This window comes from Eschrichtius robustus, chromosome 5 (assembly GCF_028021215.1).
Source record: "Eschrichtius robustus isolate mEscRob2 chromosome 5, mEscRob2.pri, whole genome shotgun sequence".
Taxonomy (NCBI): Eukaryota; Metazoa; Chordata; class Mammalia; order Artiodactyla; family Eschrichtiidae; genus Eschrichtius; species Eschrichtius robustus.
This window is the reverse complement of record NC_090828.1, coordinates 26,542,741-26,565,318: the sequence shown is the minus strand read 5'-3', so window position 1 is coordinate 26,565,318 and position 22,578 is coordinate 26,542,741. Positions and strand designations below refer to the sequence as shown.

General features: G+C 42.2%; 1 protein-coding gene across 1 annotated transcript in view; it reads left to right on the top strand.

Moving 5' to 3' along the window:
• The window catches only part of CPS1 (carbamoyl-phosphate synthase 1), a 158,479-nt gene that overhangs the window by 71,792 nt on the left and 64,109 nt on the right, over positions 1-22,578 (top strand). The window contains exons 18-22 of the mRNA XM_068544532.1: positions 4,907-5,051; positions 6,552-6,762; positions 8,132-8,330; positions 10,711-10,887; positions 14,221-14,339. Coding sequence (XP_068400633.1) covers positions 4,907-5,051; positions 6,552-6,762; positions 8,132-8,330; positions 10,711-10,887; positions 14,221-14,339 — 851 coding nt within the window. The remainder of the gene's footprint in view (positions 1-4,906; positions 5,052-6,551; positions 6,763-8,131; positions 8,331-10,710; positions 10,888-14,220; positions 14,340-22,578) is intronic.

The window sequence follows — 22,578 nt, the reverse complement described above, 5'->3', positions numbered from 1 at the left end:
CTTGGATTGATCCCTTGAGCATTATGTAGTGTCCTCTTATTCTCTTGTAATACTCTTTATTTTAATGTCTATTTTGCCTGATATGAAAATTGCTACTCCAGCTTTCTTTTGATTTCTATTTTCATGGAGTATCTTTTTCCATCCCCTCACTTTCAGTCTCTTTGTGTCCCTAGGTCTGAAGTAGGGCTCTTGTAGACAGCATATATACAGGTCTTATTTTTGCATCCATTCAGCCAGTCTGTGTCTTTTGATTGGAGCATTTAATCCATTTTCTTTTAAGGTAGTTATCGATATGTATGTTCCTATGACCATTTTCTTAATTGTTTTGGGTTTGTTATTGTAGGTCTTTTCCTTCTCTTGTGTGTCCTGCCTAGAGAAGTTCCTTTAGCATTTGTTGTAAAGCTGGTTTGCTGGTGCTGAATTCTCTTAGCTTTTGCTTGTCTGTAAAGGTTTTTATTTCTCCGTCGAATCTCAATGAGTTCCTTGCTGGGTAGAGTCATCTTGGTTGTAGGTTTTTCCCTTTCATCACTTTAAATATGTCCTGCCACTCCTTTCTGGCTTGCAGAGTTTCTGCTGAAACATCAGCTGTTAACCTTATGGGGATTCCCCTGTATGTTATTCGTTGCTTTTCCCTTGCTGCTTTTAATATTTTTTCTTTGTATTTAATTTTTGATAGTTTGATTAATATGTGTCTTGGTGTGTTTCTCCTTGGATTTTTCCTGTATGGGACCCTCTGCACTTCCTGGACATGATTAACTATTTCCTCTTCTGTATTAGGGAAGTTTTCAACTATGATCTCTTCAAATGTTTTCTCAGTCCCTTCATTTTTCTATTCTTCTTCTGGGACCCCTATAAATCGAATGTTTGTGTGTTTAATGTTGTGCCAGAGGTCTCTGAGACTTTCCTCAATTCTTTTCATTCTTTTTTTCTTTATTCTGGTCTGCAGTAGTTATTTCCACTATTTTATCTTCCAGGTCACTTATCTGTTCTTCTGCCTCAGTTATTCTGCTATTGATTCCTTCTAGAGAATTTTTACTTTCATTTATTGTGTTGTTCATCACTGTTTGTTTGCTCTTTAGTTCTTCTAGGTCCCTGTTAAACGTTTCTTGTATTTTCTCCATTCTATTTCCAAGACTTTGGATCATCTTTACTATCATTACTCTGAATTCTTTTTCAGGTAGACTGCCTATTTCCTCTTCATTTGTTAGGTCTGGTGGGTTTTTATCTTGCTCCTTCATATGCTGTGTGTTTCTCTGTCTTCTCATTTTTTTTAACTTACTGTTTTTGGGGTCTCCTTTTCTCAGGCTGCAGGTTGATAGTTCCTATTGTTTTTGGTGCCTGCCCCCAGACGCTAAGGTTGGTTCAGTGGGTTGTGTAGGCTTCCTGGTGTAGGGGACTAGTGCCTGTGTTCTGGTGAATGAGGCTGGATCTTGTGTTTCTCGTGGGCAGGTCTGCATCTGGTGGTGTGTTTTGTGGTGTCTTTGACCTTATTATGATTTTAGGCAGCCTCTCTTCTAATGGCTTAGGTTGCGTTCCTGTCTTGCTAGTTGTTTGGCATAGGGTGTCCAGCACTGTAGCTTGCTGGTCATTGAGTGGAGCTGGTTCTTAGCGTTGAGATGGAGATCTTTGGGAGAACTGTCGCTGTTTGATCTTATGTGGAGCTGGGACATCTCTTGTGGACCAATGCCCTGAACTCGGTTCTCCCACCTCAGAGGCACAGTCCTGACACCCGGCCGGAGCACCAAGACCCAGTCATCCACACGGCTCAGAAGAAAAGGGAGAAAAAAATGAAAGAAAGGAAGAAAAAAAACAACAAAATAAAGTTATTAAAATAAAAAATAAAAAATAATTATTAAAGATAAAGATATTTAAAAGTAATAAAAAAAGGAAAAAAAGAAAGAAAGAAGAGAGCAACCAAACCAAAACACAAATCTACCAGTAATAACAAGCAGTAAATCTATACTAAAAAAAACCCAAAAACCGACAGACAGAACCCTAGGACAAATGGTAAAAGCAAAGCTATACAGGCAAAATCACAAAAGAAGCTATACAGGCAAAACACAAAGAAGCATACACATACACACTCACAAAAAGAGACAAAGGAAAAATATATATATATCGTTGCTCCCGAAGTCCACTGTCTCAATTTCGGGATGATTCATTGTCTATTCAGGTATTCCACAGATTCAGAGTACATCAAGTTGATTGTGGATATTTAATCCACTGCTCCTGAGGCTGCTGGGAGAGATTACCCTTCCTCTTTGTTCCCACAGCTCCTGGGGTTCAGCTTTGTATTTGGCCCCGCCTCTGCGTGTAGGTCACTTGAGGGCGTCTGTTCTTGCTCAGACAGTACAGGGTTAAAATAGCAGCTGATTAGGGGGCTCTGGCTTACTCAGGCCGGGGGGAGGGAGGGGTACAGAATGCAGGGCGAGCCTGTGCAGGCAGAGGCTGGCGTGATGTTGCATCAGCCTGAGGTGCACCATGTGTTCTCCCGGGGAAGTTGTCCCTGTATCACGGGACCCTGGCAGTGGTGGGCTGCACAGGCCCCCAGGAGGGGAGGTGTGGATAGTGACCTGTGCTTGCACACAGGCTTCTTGGTGGCGGCAGCAGCAGCCTTAGCATCTCATGCCCGTCTCTGGTGTCTGCGCTGATAGCCGCGGCTCGTGCCCATCTCTGGAGCTCCTTTAAGTGGAGCTCTTAATCCCCTCTCCTCGCGCACCAGGAAACAGAGAGGCAAGAAAAAGTCTCTTGTCTCTTCGGCGGTTCCAGACTTTTTCCCGGACTCCTTCGCAGCTAGCTGTGGCGCACTAGCCCCCTTCAGGCTGTGTTCACGCAGCCAACCCCAGTCCTCTCCCTTCGATCCGACCGAAGCCCCGAGTCTCAGCTCCCAGCCCCACCCGCCCCGGCGGGTGAGCAGACAAGCCTCTCGGGCTGGTGAGTGCTGGTCGGCACCGATCCTCTGTGCGGGAATCTCTCTGCTTTGCCCTCTGCACCCCTGTTGCTGCACTCTCCTCCGTGGCTCCAAAGCTTCCCCCCTCTGCCACCTGCCATCTGCGCCCGCGAAGGGCCTTCCTAGTGTGTGGAAACCTTTCCTCCTTCACAGCTCCCTCCCACTGGTGCAGGTCCCGTCCCTATTCTTTTGTCTCTGTGTTTTCTTTTTTCTTTTGCCCTACCCAGGTACGTGGGGAGTTTCTTGCCTTTTGGGAGCTCTGAGGTCTTCTGCCAGCGTTCAGTAGGTGTTCTGTAGGAGTTGTTCCACATGTAGATGTATTTCTGATGTATTTGTGGGGAGGAAGGTGATCGCCACGTCTTACTCTTCCGCCATCTTGTATGTCTCCCCCCACAATGTTTTTAATATTAACAACCTCATTATTACTGTCAGTCGTGACCAATGTATATTTATTCTCAATTAAAAATGTATTTTTTACAGTATAAAAAGCATTCTAAATGCTCAATCGTCTAAAAATATTTACAATGAAGACAACTTTGGAATGGGATATTTTAAAATTATTTATATTCCTCTAAAATAGTTAGTAAGCCGTTGAATGGTTTTCTTTGTTGAAACCCTAGCTTTTCATTTGAGAATAATGACTTGTATTGTTATATCCCCAGCTACTGCTTACTCTCTTGGGATTATATTTAGCATAATTAGAAACTGCATTAAGCTGATCTAGGTCCCTAAATTAATCTTTGTATAAAATCTGAGACTTGAAAGAAAAAGAAGAAGCTGAGGCAACAGGTGAAGATGATCTCAATAGTCCTTGTGTCCAGTCTACTCCATTAGAATGCAAAAGCCTTCCTCAGATTCATCTCCTTTGTTTGCCAGATTTTTTTTTTCTATTAGCAGGCTATCCTAATGACAAATAAATCATTATTAAACTGTTCACACTGGCTACAGAGTTTCCTAACCACTTTGAAAACCTCACCATGGGTAGCTGTGGGGACAAATGTGTTACATTTTCAAGTGCACATGCTGGAGCCTGTAGTGTTTGTTGAGGTTAAAAAAACAGTGTTGAGACACATCACAGAATAACTTACATTGAGTTATTATTTCATTATGCTACCTGCTAATAATTTGAAAAAATTCAAATTACTTTCCCCAGTTGCTTTCTTTTACTTTCATTGCCATAAAAAATCAAATTTAGTATGAGACAAAGGGACATTTCTGTCTTGAATTTTCAGCTACTAAATGTCCTAAGGTCGGAGACCACCTCTTTCAGATTTTGGGTTCAGCATTCTACCCACCAGTGGGTACAGAGTAAATAAGGAATGATAATTATACTAATTCATATCTGTTTAATCAGGCAGACATGGTGTACGACTCAGTATTTAAGCACTTAGGCAGTGATTACCCATAATAATAGTCATGTATGATTCTTTTAATTCCCAAGTTTCATATGCCATCTTGGCTAACTGTTTACAACCATCATCATCTCCTTTCTTCTCCTCATCAACATCAACTGACTTTTATTGTGTGTGTTCTTTACAAAGCACCCTCAGCTATTTTAGAGAAAGACAGAATCTTTAGACTTATTTTTCCATATTTATTTGCACTTATCACATCTCTGCTTTCACAGAAGCCTAGCTGCAAAAATAATTCCATTTCCCTTTGCCTGATTGCTCAATTATTTTCTCTTTTTCCTAAATTAGTTCGATTTAATGTCATATCAGCACTTTGAATGGCAAGCCTCAATAATGTAAATCAAGCATATTCACTGCAGAATGCTATTCCTAGTACCTCACTGATTTTCCAACACATTGTGCCTTCTGGAGCATAAAGGAGGATGGAGACTAGGCTTGAGACTTCAGTGCAGACCAGGATTTAGGCCAGGGTGCTTTGCCAAATAGCCACGTTAATGCTAGTGCCTTTCCTTACTCTTCGATGCCTTTTGTCACCAATTTCCAGGCCTTTGCTATGACCAACCAGATTCTGGTGGAGAGGTCAGTGACGGGTTGGAAAGAAATAGAATATGAAGTGGTCCGAGATGCTGATGACAACTGTGTCACTGTCTGTAGCATGGAAAATGTTGATGCCATGGGCGTTCATACAGGTAGGCAAGGAATCTTCAAGCATTATGGTAATGGCTTCAGCTCACATCTCTGGTGGCTCATAGCAGTCTTTATTAAGTTCTTTTCTTTAAATTACTATTCTTTGCATACACATTAGTGATAAAATTTTACACATGTATAGTATTTTACAGCATTGAAAATACTCTCATATTTAATTTGATCTTCACACAAACCCCTGAAGTAGGGCAGATGTTATTATCCTGATTTCATTTGAGGAAGGGGTAAAATATAAGCAATACAGTGAAGGTAAAATCTGTAAGACTTGGTGTTGAGAAGTAAGGCATGAGGTTAAGAAGGCTTGAAGCAGACTGGGTGTTAGTCACCAAGTGAATGAGAAAATAGCCACAATAAATAGAAATAGGTGAAATAAATAGGTTTCTCAGGAAGGGAAACTAGTTAGACTAGAGGGCGAAGATGATAACTTAGGATTTAGAAATGCTAAAGTTTAATAAGAGTGGGCAGAAATCTCAAGAAGAGGAGAATGTAGAGCTGGAATTCAGGAAAGAGGACAGAAATAAAGAAGTTGATGCAAGGTCATTGGAAGTCTTGGTATAAAGAAAATAGCGGAAGCTGGAAGCATAGACTAAATATTCAAGGGCAGAGGTGTAGAAGGAAAGAGAATAGGGTCAAAGACCAAACCCTCGGAAACATTTAGATTTATAGGGCAGAAGAAAAAGGAAGGATTGGTGTTGAAGAAAAAGAAGGGAATGATAGTTACCATATAAGCCAATGCACAAAAATATTTTATAAAAGAGCTTTGGTTTTGACTGTAGCAAATACTATGAAAGGTCAAGAATGAAGATTTAATGTTGCTTTTGGATGTTCAAGAGGATAGTTTCAATGCAAAGTTGCTTATGTGAGCCGTATGGAAAGGAATTATATGACTATGAGTGATAAGAAGAACTGGTAAATTTTCAAAAGGTTTAGTCATGTAAGGAATGAGAGAGATGGTTCTTATAACCATCTGGCAGTTCAGAGAGGGGCATCTTGAGCCTGTAGCGATCTGAGCTTGTTTGTAGGCAGAAGGGATGGTGACTAAGGACTAAGAGATTGAAGATACAGGGGGCTATAATTGGAGAGAAGTGAGAAAATGGGAAGGGATGAGATTTAGAAAATTGATGGGTGAGAGCCAGTCTGGGTGAAGAGGAGCTGATATTTTATGGAAGGAAAAACTTGAGAGATAACTTTTGAGACAGAGAAGGGAAATTGAAGAAGTTAATGTCAATGCAGTAAGTAGATGACTAAGCCTTGATAGCTTCATGATCTTGGGAAAGCTTAGAGTGATTTCTGTAAATATGTCAGAGTAATACAGGTAAAACAATCAGAGGGAATGTGCCTTGTATGTATTTCCCTAAGATAATTCTTTTCCCAGCGAACCCTCAGCCTATTCTGTGTCTTGTGTCACGCAAATAGATTGTTAAGTTACTAAAGTTGGTTATTTAGATATGCTACCAAATAATAAATGTTGCTTGGATGTACAGGTGATTCAGTTGTTGTGGCCCCTGCCCAGACGCTCTCCAATGCGGAGTTTCAGTTGTTGAGACGTGTTTCAATCAATGTCGTTCGCCACTTGGGCATTGTGGGTGAATGCAACATTCAGTTTGCCCTTCATCCTACCTCAATGGAATACTGCATCATTGAAGTGAATGCCAGACTGTCCCGAAGCTCTGCCCTGGCCTCAAAAGCTACTGGGTAAGGCCAGAACGATTGACCATGGGTTTGCAGATTGAACTGGAAAATTGAAAGCTAGTGGAAGACTGTGCTGCATTTGCAAACTATAGTCCCCATTTCTGCATGCTGACTCCCAGTCATGTCCTATGGACATGGTTATTAATGAGCTTGCTGCCAGATCGAGGCAAATGGTATTGCTAGCTGGCTTTGTTTGCTGGCTGATCATAAACTAATCAAGATCTGGGTGGTCAAAGCAGGCTCTGAAAAACCTGCTTCTTAATTTCACTTTGCAGATATTGTTAAAAAGTACAAATTAATCCTTAATTTTAGTCCTTCACTGACTTTTTTAGGTATATAACAAATTTTGGACAAATAATAGAGTTCACTTGACTCAAGCATGCAATCACATTATTTTATTTTAGCAAAATTTCACAAGACCAAACAACAGTAGGGTTTTTCTATAGGTAAATCTTGCAACTAAATAAATAAATTTGTATCTATTTAACAATTGCTAGCAAGCATGACTGGAAGGAACACTAATTAATATCTTTTGTTTCTATTAATATCTTTAACATCTGCTATTTAAATTACATGACATTTAAAAAATATTTACCTCTAAAGCTATTTTTATGTAGCTAGGCAGTGCTACATGGAGTGTGGAAGGAGTGATGAGCTAAACAAGAGTCAGGAGACCTGAGTTCTCCTTCTGGTCCTTCTACTAATTGTGGGACTTTGGATACATCACTACTGTCTCTGTCAGTTTCTTCACCTCTTAGGAGGGGAAGTTGTACTAAAGGACTCATACGTAATTCTATAGTTCTGTGAATTAATTTTTCAAATACAATTACCCAAACTGACATTCCAGAAGAGTATGGTCAAGTTTCCAGAGTGTTAGTTGTGTAAGGAGCCCAAAGTTCAAAGATAATTTGGAAACAGAGCAAGGACCCAAACTTTCAAGGACTGCATTTTATGACCTTTACATACCCCGTAGTACCAGCTAACTCCACCGTCTTCCTAGGTGCAGACATGTATATATTTTTATAAAAGAATATTTTGCAGATTCTTATCTTAGTGGAAGTTACACACAAGTGAGTACTTTATTTATCAAGGAAGCTATTGATTTTGGGTTGAAGAGGTGAAGGTTGGGAGTTGTGGCACTGCATGTCAGGCATAGAGAGTGAACTCTTTTGTGATCTGTGCCTCTGTACTTTATCATGACTCACTTTATTTTATAAGGAGCTATTAAATTTTCATACAGAACTGAGAATCAGGTGTGTTTTATACCTTGATGTGAAATAATACCAGATTTTCTAAGAAAAACCAATTTATATTTTGAGCTGTTTTTAATACTTATTGCTGAAAGAAAAAAAAAATGTCTCCTCCTTTATAGCTACCCATTGGCATTCATTGCTGCAAAGATTGCCCTAGGAATTCCACTTCCAGAAATCAAGAACGTTGTATCGGGAAAAACATCAGCCTGCTTTGAACCGAGCCTGGATTACATGGTTACCAAGATTCCTCGCTGGGATCTTGATCGTTTTCATGGCACTTCTAGCCGAATTGGTAGCTCTATGAAAAGTGTAGGAGAGGTGAGTCCTTGGTTAATTCCTCTCTTTCATCCTTGTTCTCAGTTATTTTGTCCAACCCTAATGTCATTGAAAGTCTTCAGTTTCCTTGGATACCGGGTTACTGATTGGAGGATACATATGAATTTCATTTCCTCCCTAGTGTTTCCACATAAGGCATTGCTGTTTTAAATCTTAATTTTTCTATCATGCTTCAAGGTGCACAGTAGAATTATAACTCAAATGCCAGGAAAAGTTTTGTTGGTGGTGTTTCTGCCAGATAAACAACTGTTATTTAGTTTACATTTCATGGAAAGATTCCCCTTTCACAATGTGCATGGGAAAATTTGTAGGCCAAGGAATATGAGATAATTTTGTAATGTGTTAATTTAGGGTTTATTATCTGAAAGGTTTTTGTCTTCAGTGAATATCTAACACTTACATTTAGTTCAACTCAAGTTAGCAAACATTTCCTGAGTTCTTACTACATGCAAGACCCTGGGATGATAAAAACAGTGGATAAGATGTAGATAATTGTGACATTATCTCCAGCTGGTGAGTTCAGAATATATTCACAGAACTAAGTATAATATGAATTAGACTGTGGTAAAAGTTAGAATGCAGTATTTATATGCAGGAGCTGTGAGAATGTAGTAGAATAGGGTCAGGGAAAGCCACAATAGATATTCCACTGAAAAATGGTGAAATCTTCACTTAATGAATATGAATTTTAATACTATAAAGTATTAAAAAGGACAAATTTTGAGCAAACACAGTTATGTATTCCTTTATTATTATGTTTACTTCTCTTTTATTGAATGTACTCCATATACTATTATGTACGGTGTACTTTAATGAAAATTCATGGTGAATTACTTATAGAATTAGTACTTTAGGGCCAACTCTTAAATATATAATATTTAAAAATTTTCTTAAATATTCCAAAAGTATTTTCTTAATTTGATAGTGCCATAAACTATCTTATATCTGGTACCCTCTCCTATGCTTAGGCTAGCAAATCTATGAATATATTGTGTAACTCTTCAAATACCACTGTGCCTCATAAATTACATATCTGAATTGGACTAATACTTCGTTTATCCCTGCTCTTGAGACTCTTCCCTTATTTCTAATTAAATTTGGAGCAGTGTGAAAAGGTTATCTGTTTGGCTTTAGTGATCTTTGAATATGTAGCTTGTCACGCAATTGACATGAAGGTTTACTGAACTGACATTAATGAGAATTCAGGTCTATTTGAGGCATCACGGAAGTTTACTGAAGGCAGCGTTATGACTGTTATTATTTTAAATTGTAGACCAAAAATGCATGGCAATCTATTATTCCATGGAAAGAATCAAAGACAGTATTTATTCACTGAAAATAACTGAGTAGGCTTCAAGGTTAATTTTAGTTCTCACTTGTAACTTGTCCAAACTAAATCACCACATGGGGCTTCCCTGGTGGCGCAGTGGTTGAGAATCTGCCTGCCAATGCAGGGGACACGGGTTCGAGCCCTGGTCTGGGAAGATCCCACATGCCGCGGAGCAACTGGGCCCGTGAGCCACAACTACTGAGCCTGCGCGTCTGGAGCCTGTGCTCCACAACAAGAGAGGCCGCGATGGTGAGAGGCCCGCGCACCGCGATGAAGAGTGGTCCCCACTTGCCGCAACTAGAGAAAGCCCTCACACAGAAACGAAGACTCAACACAGTCATAAATAAATAAATAAATAAATAAAAAAGAACGTGAATTTCTTAAAAAAAAAAAAAAAAAAAAAAAATCACCACATGGTTTTCCTAATTGATTAGTGTACAATCAGCTGCAAAGATTGTGGGAAGACATGTTGAATTTGTCATGGGGAATTTAGTCTCCTATATTCAAAATCTGAATCTGTCAGTATTTGTTATGATTCTCAAGGTTCTATTAATATTAATGCTTAGCTATAAAGAAAGCCAACCTGTCTTGGATACTGACTGATACCCATTTAGAAATAGTTCTGTTTTTGTGTTAATATATGTCTGGTTTCTCTTCGTTTGCTTTTTTATTCTAAAGGACATCTGCATGAAAGCAAGATCTTATTAAGGAAGGGTCTATGTTCTCTGGCCACAGATTCTTTCTTTTAATGCTATGGTCCAGAGCGAGTACAGGTGATTTCCTCATCAGTCTCAGCAAATCAAGCTAAATTCCCTAAGTGGTAAAAGAGTGACCTAATAATGTCAAAGATTCATTACATGAAAACCACGGTAAAAAGGCAAGAAAGGATAATAACTTAAATTTGAGTAGCATTCTTCTGATATATGTCTTGTTCCTAAGTCTTTTCTGAAAAATAGTCAACTTCTAGCTTTGTTACAAATTAAAAATATGCAAGCTCTTTTTAAAAATATGAGTCTTAAATATGTATTACAGGTCATGGCTATTGGTCGCACCTTTGAGGAGACTTTCCAGAAGGCTTTACGGATGTGCCACCCTTCTATAGCTGGTTTTACTTCCCGTCTCCCAATGAGCAAAGAGTGGCCATCCAACATTGATCTCAGAAGAGAGCTGGCTGAACCATCCAGCACCCGCATCTATGCCATCGCCAAGGTAATATGTGACGAGGGGCCCAGAGCTACCTTTTTTTTTTCTTTCCCAGAATACAGTCAGCTTGGACTTTAATGTAAAACTGAATCACAAAGTGGTCTTGAATTCAGGAATTTTTGGAAAATCTTTAATTCTCTTTAATAGTATTAAACTGGAGATTTCTATGGACTTCATCAGATTATTCTATAGCTAATGAAAAATTACCCTTTTTTATTTTCACCTTAAGCCTGGACTTAAAGGAAACACTGCAGTTTTAAAGGATGATCACATAGATAAAATGCTCTTCCCTTTTAGTACATATATTATCAATACTCTTAAATGTTTGATAATATTGACTTATGATTTCCCATCACTCTCATTACTTGCTCATTGAAAATGTGTAAAATTATATTTTAGAAAGGAAGATGCGTAAAATGGTATCACTTAGTATGTCCTACCTAAGACTCTAGAATAATCTTTATTTATTTGATTCTTCTTCTGTGTTTAAACAACAAACTCTAAAGAACTTCCATGATTATAGGCTTTTCTATGTAATTATTTTATTGGTCTTACTTATAGAACAAAAAAGCCCCACATTTCTCACTTCCACCCACTAGTTCCCTTTAATGCAAATTAAATGCCATATTAATCTCCTTTCATGTTTACTATGCTTAGAGTTTTGAAGTTTTAGTTCATCTGATTTTATAAAAGGTGATTTGGGCAGCTGGGATCTGTCTGGTCAGAAATCCTTGAATTGCTTTTTGACATTTAAGGAAGGTTAGGTATTAATCCTCCAACAGTATCAAACCACACTGGAGCTACAAAGTCCTGCTGACCATTTTATGTGTGTGTATGTACATGTGGAATGAGTGGATGAAAATATGAATTTTGTCTTTAAAAAGGGAATCTGTCTCTGTAACTTGTCTTTGTAGCAACAGAAAAATGCTGTTAGTGATTTCGAACTCTGCAACTTTTATGCTCATATATAGAAGGAGGGGAGGGAATGTTTCCTTCATTGCATTTAATGTATATTCTCCTCACCTTTATGGTTTGTAAATGCAGAATATTTCATTTTCATTGAAATTCTGAAGTAGTCTGAGAGATACTAGTATTTTTTGATGGACATTTCTCAAAGTTGACTTTCAAGGGAATAGAGAATTAACATTTTTCCATGGTGGTGGGAGTGATATTAGTAATGAGAGGTCATTCTAGAAAGCCGTTTCACCTTCTTTATTGTTCTTATTTCAGTCTTTTGTTTAAAAAGCAACCTACAACATTCATACATGTGTATATATGTGTATGTGTGTGTATGTATGTATACATATAATTTTTTTTTCCAGACAAAGGACAGTAAATAGATTTTTTCCTTGAGTCTAGTAATCATACTTCTGCCATTTTGAGGTGGATGAACAAGGGAAGTATTTCCAAGTTCCCAGTGAGGCTGTAAAACTCAAGCATATCTCTCATTCTTTTCTAACAGACTTATAAAGGATGAGAATTCAGGGAAAATGTGTGGAGATTCTTTCTTGCACAGAGTATGAGCAAGAAGTGCAGGGTCTGAGGTATCAATTATTGCCTGCCAGCGTGCTGGCAGAAGGAACTGATTTCTGTTTGTTAGAGGTCATCATTACTGTTCATTTCCACAGCAACCAGGAACTTGGTGATTTTGACAAAGAGTGTTAGGAGTGTGGTGGGCTGAAGGGGAGAAAGAATGAAGGGAGTGAGTAAATCTTTGCTCGCTTTCATAATTCTTAGAAAGGGCAACTTGCTCTGAGGTCTGATTTTTGCAGCAGTCTTATTTCAGGATGACTGGATCATAACCTCTTTTGATTTGGGGAGAATACAGGGCATTATTTTTGATTTGGGGAACGTTAGAGTAACCTCAGACTTGTTTGGGGTCATTACGAACTTCATTACGGCTGTGTGACGTGGCAAAGCTGCAGCTCTTGAAAGACTGGCAGGAACTTGCTTTCTGTTCAGAACTGTGGATGTGATTCTAGTTGTCCCTCCTCACAGTAAAATGACTGCAGATTCTAGGTCCTTCATCAGTCGCAGGGTAATTACTGTGTGCGATTGTGTGAAAATGTCCTTTTGTCTATCAAAAGTGTCACTACCTTAAGGTTCTATTCCCCTCACAGTGTTGATGGCCAAACAGCCAATTGTCCCTTTAATCCCTTGGCAAATAAGGCATAATATTAAGTCCTTGGGAACCTGGCTATAGTTATAGGGAGAATTAAACAAAAAAACATAAATAGACTTGTGAAACGAGTATGTCTTTCGGTATTCACATTAGATGTCATTTTATTCTAGTCAATAGAATTATGAGCTATATTGTTTCTCAACATGTATGATCATGGTCTCTCTGATACCAGAAATCAGTAAAAGTTTTAGGAAAATTAAGCTCCCTTGGTGGAAATATAACAACAGTTATTAGTTACATATATTTTCTAATGGGATTTAAAAATATAGTGTGCCATAATAAAATATGTTGTTTTGAAATATTTGATTATCATTTTTCATTGAGTATAAATATGTATCTAAACATAGAAAAGAATAAGAGTAGGCATCTTTTGAATATGAAGGTTTTGGTTTTGAGAGTTTATCTCTTCTTTCAGCTGCCTTTTGTACTCAGCTTAATGACCCATAGCTGTAATTTTACTTTTGAGAAATTGCTAAACTAAGCTTGAGGAAAAAGCTGAGCTGCCTATCAGCACAGAAGTTATTACTACATTGTTTTGGAATATATTAGGATTTTGTAAAATGCCTGTCTTAGCACAAAAGTCACAGTAACTGATTCAAAATAATTTTTTGTTTGAAGTCTTCTGTGAGGAAATATTTGAGAGGAATAACACCAAGCCAAATGTGATCCATAAATTCTCAATGACTGGTTTGTGTGAATATGGAATGAAGTGATAAAAATATGCTAAATATGCTAAAGGGTAACTATCCAAAATACAAGTTAAATGATCATTATATCGATTCTACATTTTCTTACCAATTTGGCTTAACTATAGTTTCAAGAGATTCTCTTTAATGCCAAAAAGATATACCAGATTTAGAATATAATTGGTAACACAGTCATATAAAAAGCAGGGAAGCAGAGCCTATTACAGGGATTTTTCTGAGCACACACTACTCTGATTAACTCAGAGTACCTCCTGTGCATGCCATTTAAGGATATTGTTGGCAGAATCTGTAGGTTTATTGGGAGGAACGTCAATGACGTGATATCAGTTTTATTCTCAGTCTGTAGCCTCAGGCTCTCTTAACATGGAGAGGAATGGCTACTATGTCTTCAACCAGATAAGACCTTTATAAGATGTTTGCCAAAGAAAGCATCTATTCTCCTTTTGGCAGGCCTTGGAAGACAATGTGTCCCTGGATGAGATTATGAAGCTCACATCCATTGACAAGTGGTTTTTGTATAAGATGCGTGACATTTTAAACATGGAAAAGACACTAAAAGGGCTCAACAGGTAAGGCACCAGTGCTCTGATTCACTCCAGGTATCTTCTGTGCAGTTTTGTCTTCCTGTTACCCTTACACATTTGGCCAAAATTCTGCTTCAATGAAGTAAATAGTGCCAATGCTGCAAAGCAATAGGCATAACCAGAAGAAATGGCAGTTTTTAGACGTTTACCTTTTTAAAGGCATCTATTAATAATTTTAATTGTCTTCTACCCCTGCCCTACCCTTGACGTGAAACATAGTGATGTTTTTATTAGGTCTTCTGAATTTACAAAAATTGGTGTACCTTTATGGATTGATGTGCTATTTAATTACCAGACATTACCTAGATTTAAATTTTATTAATCAATAATGAAATGAATAGTATTTCTGTTTTCTGTACATTTTCCAAGTTCTGAAGTCTATTTTTCTCTTTTAATATCAACCTATGTATTGCTGTGTATTGATGAGCAAACATATTCCTCTTGCATTCTGCTGGTATTTTTAACATTGGGACATCCAGTTCAGCATACAAATAAGCCACGTTCAAATTTTTGTTAATAGACTCTTTACCTCTCACTAATTTGCCTTTTTATCTCCTTTATGGCCAATTATTTTAAAAATTTTATTTCATGTTCAGAACATTCCGATAATGTCAGTGTTTTATTTATTTATTTATTTATGGCTGTGTTGGGTCTTCGTTTCTGTGTGAGGGCTTTCTCTAGTTGCGGCAAGCGGGGGCCACTCTTCATCGCGGTGCGCGGGCCTCTCGCTGTCGCGGCCTCTCTTGTTGCGGAGCACAGGCTCCAGACGCGCAGGCTCAGTAGTTGTGGCTCACGGGCTTAGTTGCTCCGCGGCATGTGGGATCTTCCCAGACCTGGGCTCGAACCCGTGTCCCCTGCATTGGCAGGCAGATTCTCAACCACTGCGCCACCAGGGAAGCCCAATGTCAGTGTTTTAAAATCTACTTTTTTCTATTTCCTGAGAAGATCGTTTGTTGAGGCAGCTCAGGCATATGAACTCACAGATAGGTTTTAACTTGGATCTGTGATAACAGGAACATGTATTACCAGTTTAAGAAAGACAATGTAATTCTCCTTAGCTTCTCCCCCTTAAGAGGGCTTTGAAATACACTACTACTGGAAAGAAATCTCACCTACAAGCCTAGGCCCATGTTTAGAGAGGGAAAAATTTTGTTTGCAGAAATTATTCTCAAGTGATTTTAGTAAATGTAGAAAAATTAATTGCTTAAAATGTTGAAAACAGTGGAAGCTCTCAGAGCCTGGACTTCTCGACTGTTTAGAAACTGCAACATGTAATTGGGTTACTGGGTTACCTAATCAAAATGTACACACACTGGGCACTTGCTTTTCTTTTTGAGCTGAAGGAGGTTCTTTTTCATCTGTTCAACAATCACCCACAACAAATGCTGGTTTTGAAAATGGGGGACTCCAGTCTGCCAAAAATGAAACTAGCTGTAGTTGCTTGTAAGTCATCCTTTGTAGTGATCATATAAAATGAACAGTAGATAGAAGTTAAGAATTGAGCCTATACATTCATCTTAGAATTTTGCTGACTTGAGGTTTCCTTTCTTGGTTTATGATGCCAGCAGAACTTCTATGTTGAATTATAGTCTGTTCCACTGTTTTCAGTTTCAGACAACTGATTTCAAATGCCTGTGAAACCATTCCAATTAAACCACATGAGGGTGCTAGAAACTTACAGTATGCCAACCGTAGCAGTGGAAGAGTTCTGGGGTGAAAAACAGCAGATGTTATTGTGATTTAAATTTCCACTTGATATACATTCTGATTTTTGGACAAATTCAATGTTATAATTGAATAGTTTTTGTTACAAACAGAAGGCAGGTTGAAATTCTAACTAAGCAGAAATAAGTGTATATTTGATAGTGAAAAAGCTGTTTGGAGGATTATTAGAACGACTCACAGCCGTAGATCACTTACAACATCGTTCTGACTTCAACATTCTATTGCATTTTTTTGCTGTTAATTTGACATTTTAAAATAAAGTCTCCATTTTCTGGCATAAGTATAGTTGTAAATAGAGATTTTTCTATTGTTCATAATCATCTCCAATAAAAATGTTTTATGTGCAACGTAATAATTGAAAAGATTCTAAAACATAATACTTACAATTGTCTCTTGCTTCAAGGCCTCAGCAGAGGATCCATGGTTGTTAGTAAACCTAAACTCTGAACTTATCATTATCTGATGGTCCCTTTACGTCCTTTTTTTTTGAGTGTCTTAGATGCACACGTAGCAATTCAATAATGACGGTTATTTCGAGGTGCTGGATAAATAGGATAAGAATAGGGTGGCTACTGAAGCTACCTGTCTCAGTCATTCTGTGGCACATTGGGATCTGAAGTTGAAAGGATATTGCAACTGATGGTGGGTGAGTGCAGGACGTACAGTTTTGTTTGTTTGTCTGTTTGTTTTTGCCCTATTTTGATTATCTTCCTGATTAGCCTGGATTATGACATCTTCTGCTTTTTTTCAGCCTCTAAATATCCAGAGAGGCTTGGTCATCAAGGCAGATACTGCTCCAACAGTAATAGCTATCTCATAACAGTTGGCATTATATGGCTGAGTTACATATTGGAGGAAGGTTAAGGTCAGCTGGTTCTCTTTTGTCCGTGATTTGTTTCAAAATTTCAACTGCGCCCATGTTCGAAAGGCTGACTTTAGATGTAGACCCAGGAAGTAGCTGTTTATTGGGCCTGATTTGGGCCGACCCCCAAATCCCCTTGCCTGGGCATGTCTCTGGTACCAATGTGCCCAGGTCGCTTTGCAATTTTCCTATAAGTCCCTGGGAAAATGGGCAACGGGGATCTTAACTAGGAGAGAGGAGAAACTTAAAGAGAGGATAAAATGTAGAATGCTAGACGTGGGTGAAGTTTCACCTGGTTCCTGCCTGTGCACTGGGCGGGTGGGTGGGGGCACAGTGTTACCCACCGCAGGGCGGGTAGGTGGGTGCACACAGTGTTACCCACCGCAGGGCGGGTAGGTGGGTGCACACAGTGTTACCCACCGCAGGGCGGGTAGGTGGGTGCACACAGTGTTACCCACCGCAGGGCGGGTAGGTGGGTGCACAGTGTTACCCACCGCAGGGCGGGTAGGTGGGTGCACACAGTGTTACCCACCGCAGGGCGGGTAGGTGGGTGCACACAGTGTTACCCACCGCAGGGCGGGTAGGTGGGTGCACACAGTGTTACCCACCGCAGGGCGGGTAGGTGGCTGCACAGTGTTACCCACCGCAGGGCGGGTAGGTGGGTGCACACAGTGTTACCCACCGCAGGGCGGGTAGGTGGGTGCACAGTGTTACCCACCGCAGGGCGGGTAGGTGGGTGCACAGTGTTACCCACCGCAGGGCGGGTAGGTGGGTGCACACAGTGTTACCCACCGCAGGGCGGGTAGGTGGGTGCACACAGTGTTACCCACCGCAGGGCGGGTAGGTGGGTGCACACAGTGTTACCCACCGCAGGGCGGGTAGGTGGGTGCACAGTGTTACCCACCGCAGGGCGGGTAGGTGGGTGCACACAGTGTTACCCACCGCAGGGCGGGTAGGTGGGTGCACAGTGTTACCCACCGCAGGGCGGGTAGGTGGGTGCACAGTGTTACCCACCGCAGGGCGGGTAGGTGGGTGCACAGTGTTACCCACCGCAGGGCGGGTAGGTGGGTGCACACAGTGTTACCCACCGCAGGGCGGGTAGGTGGGTGCACAGTGTTACCCACCGCAGGGCGGGTAGGTGGGTGCACAGTGTTACCCACCGCAGGGCGGGTAGGTGGGTGCACACAGTGTTACCCACCGCAGGGCGGGTAGGTGGGTGCACACAGTGTTACCCACCGCAGGGCGGGTAGGTGGGTGCACACAGTGTTACCCACCGCAGGGCGGGTAGGTGGGTGCACAGTGTTACCCACCGCAGGGCGGGTAGGTGGGTGCACACAGTGTTACCCACCGCAGGGCGGGTAGGTGGGTGCACAGTGTTACCCACCGCAGGGCGGGTAGGTGGGTGCACAGTGTTACCCACCGCAGGGCGGGTAGGTGGGTGCACAGTGTTACCCACCGCAGGGCGGGTAGGTGGGTGCACACAGTGTTACCCACCGCAGGGCGGGTAGGTGGGTGCACAGTGTTACCCACCGCAGGGCGGGTAGGTGGGTGCACAGTGTTACCCACCGCAGGGCGGGTAGGTGGGTGCACACAGTGTTACCCACCGCAGGGCGGGTAGGTGGGTGCACACAGTGTTACCCACCGCAGGGCGGGTAGGTGGGTGCACACAGTGTTACCCACCGCAGGGCGGGTAGGTGGGTGCACAGTGTTACCCACCGCAGGGCGGGTAGGTGGGTGCACACAGTGTTACCCACCGCAGGGCGGGTAGGTGGGTGCACAGTGTTACCCACCGCAGGGCGGGTAGGTGGGTGCACAGTGTTACCCACCGCAGGGCGGGTAGGTGGGTGCACAGTGTTACCCACCGCAGGGCGGGTAGGTGGGTGCACACAGTGTTACCCACCGCAGGGCGGGTAGGTGGGTGCACACAGTGTTACCCACCGCAGGGCGGGTAGGTGGGTGCACACAGTGTTACCCACCGCAGGGCGGGTAGGTGGGTGCACACAGTGTTACCCACCGCAGGGCGGGTAGGTGGGTGCACACAGTGTTACCCACCGCAGGGCGGGTAGGTGGGTGCACAGTGTTACCCACCGCAGGGCGGGTAGGTGGGTGCACAGTGTTACCCACCGCAGGGCGGGTAGGTGGGTGCACACAGTATTACCCACCGCAGGGCGGGTAGGTGGGTGCACAGTGTTACCCACCGCAGGGCGGGTAGGTGGGTGCACACAGTGTTACCCACCGCAGGGCGGGTAGGTGGGTGCACAGTGTTACCCACCGCAGGGCGGGTAGGTGGGTGCACACAGTATTACCCACCGCAGGGCGGGTAGGTGGGTGCACAGTGTTACCCACCGCAAGGCGGGTAGGTGGGTGCACAGTGTTACCCACCGCAGGGCGGGTAGGTGGGTGCACAGTGTTACCCACCGCAGGGCGGGTAGGTGGGTGCACAGTGTTACCCACCGCAGGGCGGGTAGGTGGGTGCACAGTGTTACCCACCGCAGGGCGGGTAGGTGGGTGCACAGTGTTACCCACCGCAGGGCGGGTAGGTGGGTGCACACAGTGTTACCCACCGCAGGGCGGGTAGGTGGGTGCACAGTGTTACCCACCGCAGGGCGGGTAGGTGGGTGCACAGTGTTACCCACCGCAGGGCGGGTAGGTGGGTGCACAGTGTTACCCACCGCAGGGCGGGTAGGTGGGTGCACAGTGTTACCCACCGCAGGGCGGGTAGGTGGGTGCACAGTGTTACCCACCGCAGGGCGGGTAGGTGGGTGCACACAGTGTTACCCACCGCAGGGCGGGTAGGTGGGTGCACAGTGTTACCCACCGCAGGGCGGGTAGGTGGGTGCACACAGTGTTACCCACCGCAGGGCGGGTAGGTGGGTGCACAGTGTTACCCACCGCAGGGCGGGTAGGTGGGTGCACAGTGTTACCCACCGCAGGGCGGGTAGGTGGGTGCACAGTGTTACCCACCGCAGGGCGGGTAGGTGGGTGCACACAGTGTTACCCACCGCAGGGCGGGTAGGTGGGTGCACAGTGTTACCCACCGCAGGGCGGGTAGGTGGGTGCACAGTGTTACCCACCGCAGGGCGGGTAGGTGGGTGCACACAGTGTTACCCACCGCAGGGCGGGTAGGTGGGTGCACAGTGTTACCCACCGCAGGGCGGGTAGGTGGGTGCACAGTGTTACCCACCGCAGGGCGGGTAGGTGGGTGCACACAGTGTTACCCACCGCAGGGCGGGTAGGTGGGTGCACAGTGTTACCCACCGCAGGGCGGGTAGGTGGGTGCACAGTGTTACCCACCGCAGGGCGGGTAGGTGGGTGCACAGTGTTACCCACCGCAGGGCGGGTAGGTGGGTGCACAGTGTTACCCACCGCAGGGCGGGTAGGTGGTTGCACAGTGTTACCCACCGCAGGGCGGGTAGGTGGGTGCACAGTGTTACCCACCGCAGGGCGGGTAGGTGGGTGCACAGTGTTACCCACCGCAGGGCGGGTAGGTGGGTGCACAGTGTTACCCACCGCAGGGTGGGTAGGTGGGTGCACAGTATTACCCACTGCAGGGCGGGTAGGTGGGCGCACAGTATTAGGTGGGTGCACAGTATTACCCACTGCAGAACCATGGGCACATCACCTCCCTCGCTTCTCCAACCTCACATGCTTCCTGCTAATGTCTCCTCTATAGTTTTGTTGTGGGGCTTAAATGATATAAATGCAAAGGACCCTTGGCACATGATGAGTGTCCAAGAAAGTTTTCTCTTATTCCCCCTGAAAATGAAAATGCTACTTGTTATACTGAACAGTATTTTGTGATTTTAGATATACGCATTTTAAGACTCATTTTCAGAGTCACGATTTGCATTTGCATATATATTTTGCAATGTATCATTTCTTAATTTTCTTTATGATGCATTGTCACTTATTTTAACACCAGACCTATTTTTTTTAAATAAGGAAGCAATGATAGCTAGTGATACAAATGCCATTCTTATCAAAAGATCAATAGCACTCCGTTATAACAATGAACAAAAATTCCCACTTTACAGTTGTTAATCATGCTAAAATTCTTCTAAAATGCAATAAATACATTCACTAGCAGAAGATGAGAATAGCACTTAGAGTGATGGCAGTCTGTTACTTGTATTTATATATAATCACCTGAAATGAAGTCCAGAATTTGACTTCCAAATGGAATATACCCACGTATTAGGTGTATATGTGAATGTCCACAGACTGGAGTAGAGAAAAAAAACAATGATTGTAACAAGGTTAGCATTATGGAAATAACGGATGAGTTTTACATGTCTATGAGAAAGTAGAAATTACAGTTTTCTTACTTCCTTGAAAGGTGGAGATAAACATGTATCATGTTGAGGATGAAGTATGAAATCCCAGTCTTCTTCAGGGTGACGGGCCAAGTTACACAGGTGTTAGAATCATCAACTCAGTATCCCTCAGCATTCCAGCTCTGAGTGCTTGCTTCCATCAGAACTCAGTTTGTTGTCTTCAATACATGATCACAGCAATGGCAACCCTCTGGAAACTTCCAGAGCAATATCCATTCTTACCAACTTAGGTGTTAATCATTATTCAGACAGCTTCAGCAAAAAATTTCTCTTCTATACTTCAGTTCACTGACTTTCTCTTTTTCTTCTTAAACTGTTTATTGCTTCCCAAGGGCATTCTAGGAAAGTTGACTGTCCTAGGCAGTTCCCCAAACTTATAAGCTAGTGTAGTGGAATGAATTGATCTAGAGTGATAACATATTTCACATTGGATTTCTTTAGGTTTTGAAAAGTTTCTCTTTACTCAACGTGATGTGAGTTGTATCATGGAGGATTCCAATGCCTATTATGCATATGCATTGGGATTCATATGTTTGATCTGTTAACTTCACATTACCAGATCACTTTGCAAGTAGTTTAAGAAAAATTGAGCTTGTCAGAATTTTCAGTGTAGTTGCAACATTTTCAAAAGCTCTCTTCATTGGCCTTCACTACCAAGCTATCCAGACTTTAGTGTATCTATTTTCCCCATACTCACTCATCTTACCAACATTGACTCTTTTACACATAATGCTCCTCCCATATAGCATTTTCACTAGAAGAAAAATGCATTTATTTTGATCTATTAAAAATTACAGAAGTCTCACCTGTAATCCTTTCCTCCATTAGTACGTGGACAGATTCAATTTTAGTCACGCAAATAGAACTGGATTGGAGGACAGAAGCACAGGTATAAGTCAAACAGATAAATATGTCAAATGTCTTAATCAGCTAGGTTCTTTTGATACAGCTGGTTCTCTAAAGTAACAAAAGAATGGATTTAGAACTCTATCTGTTAATACAGAAACTTGAATTTTGATTCCGTCAAACGCCTTGCAAGTGTAAGATAATGATCAACGAATTTATTGACTACATATCAGGCACTGTTCTAATTGCATTATTTCATTTAATCCTTACCACAACCTAAGAAAGTCAGCAATTATCCCAATTTTATAGGTAGTAAACTGAGGCTCTGAGCTATTTAGCAACGTCCTTGATATCACATGCTAATGCATGACAGAATTGAGATCGAACCCGAGCAGGACTCCAGAGCCTAGGATGTTTTATATTTAGCCCCTATGCTATATATAAGTGTGTGTATATG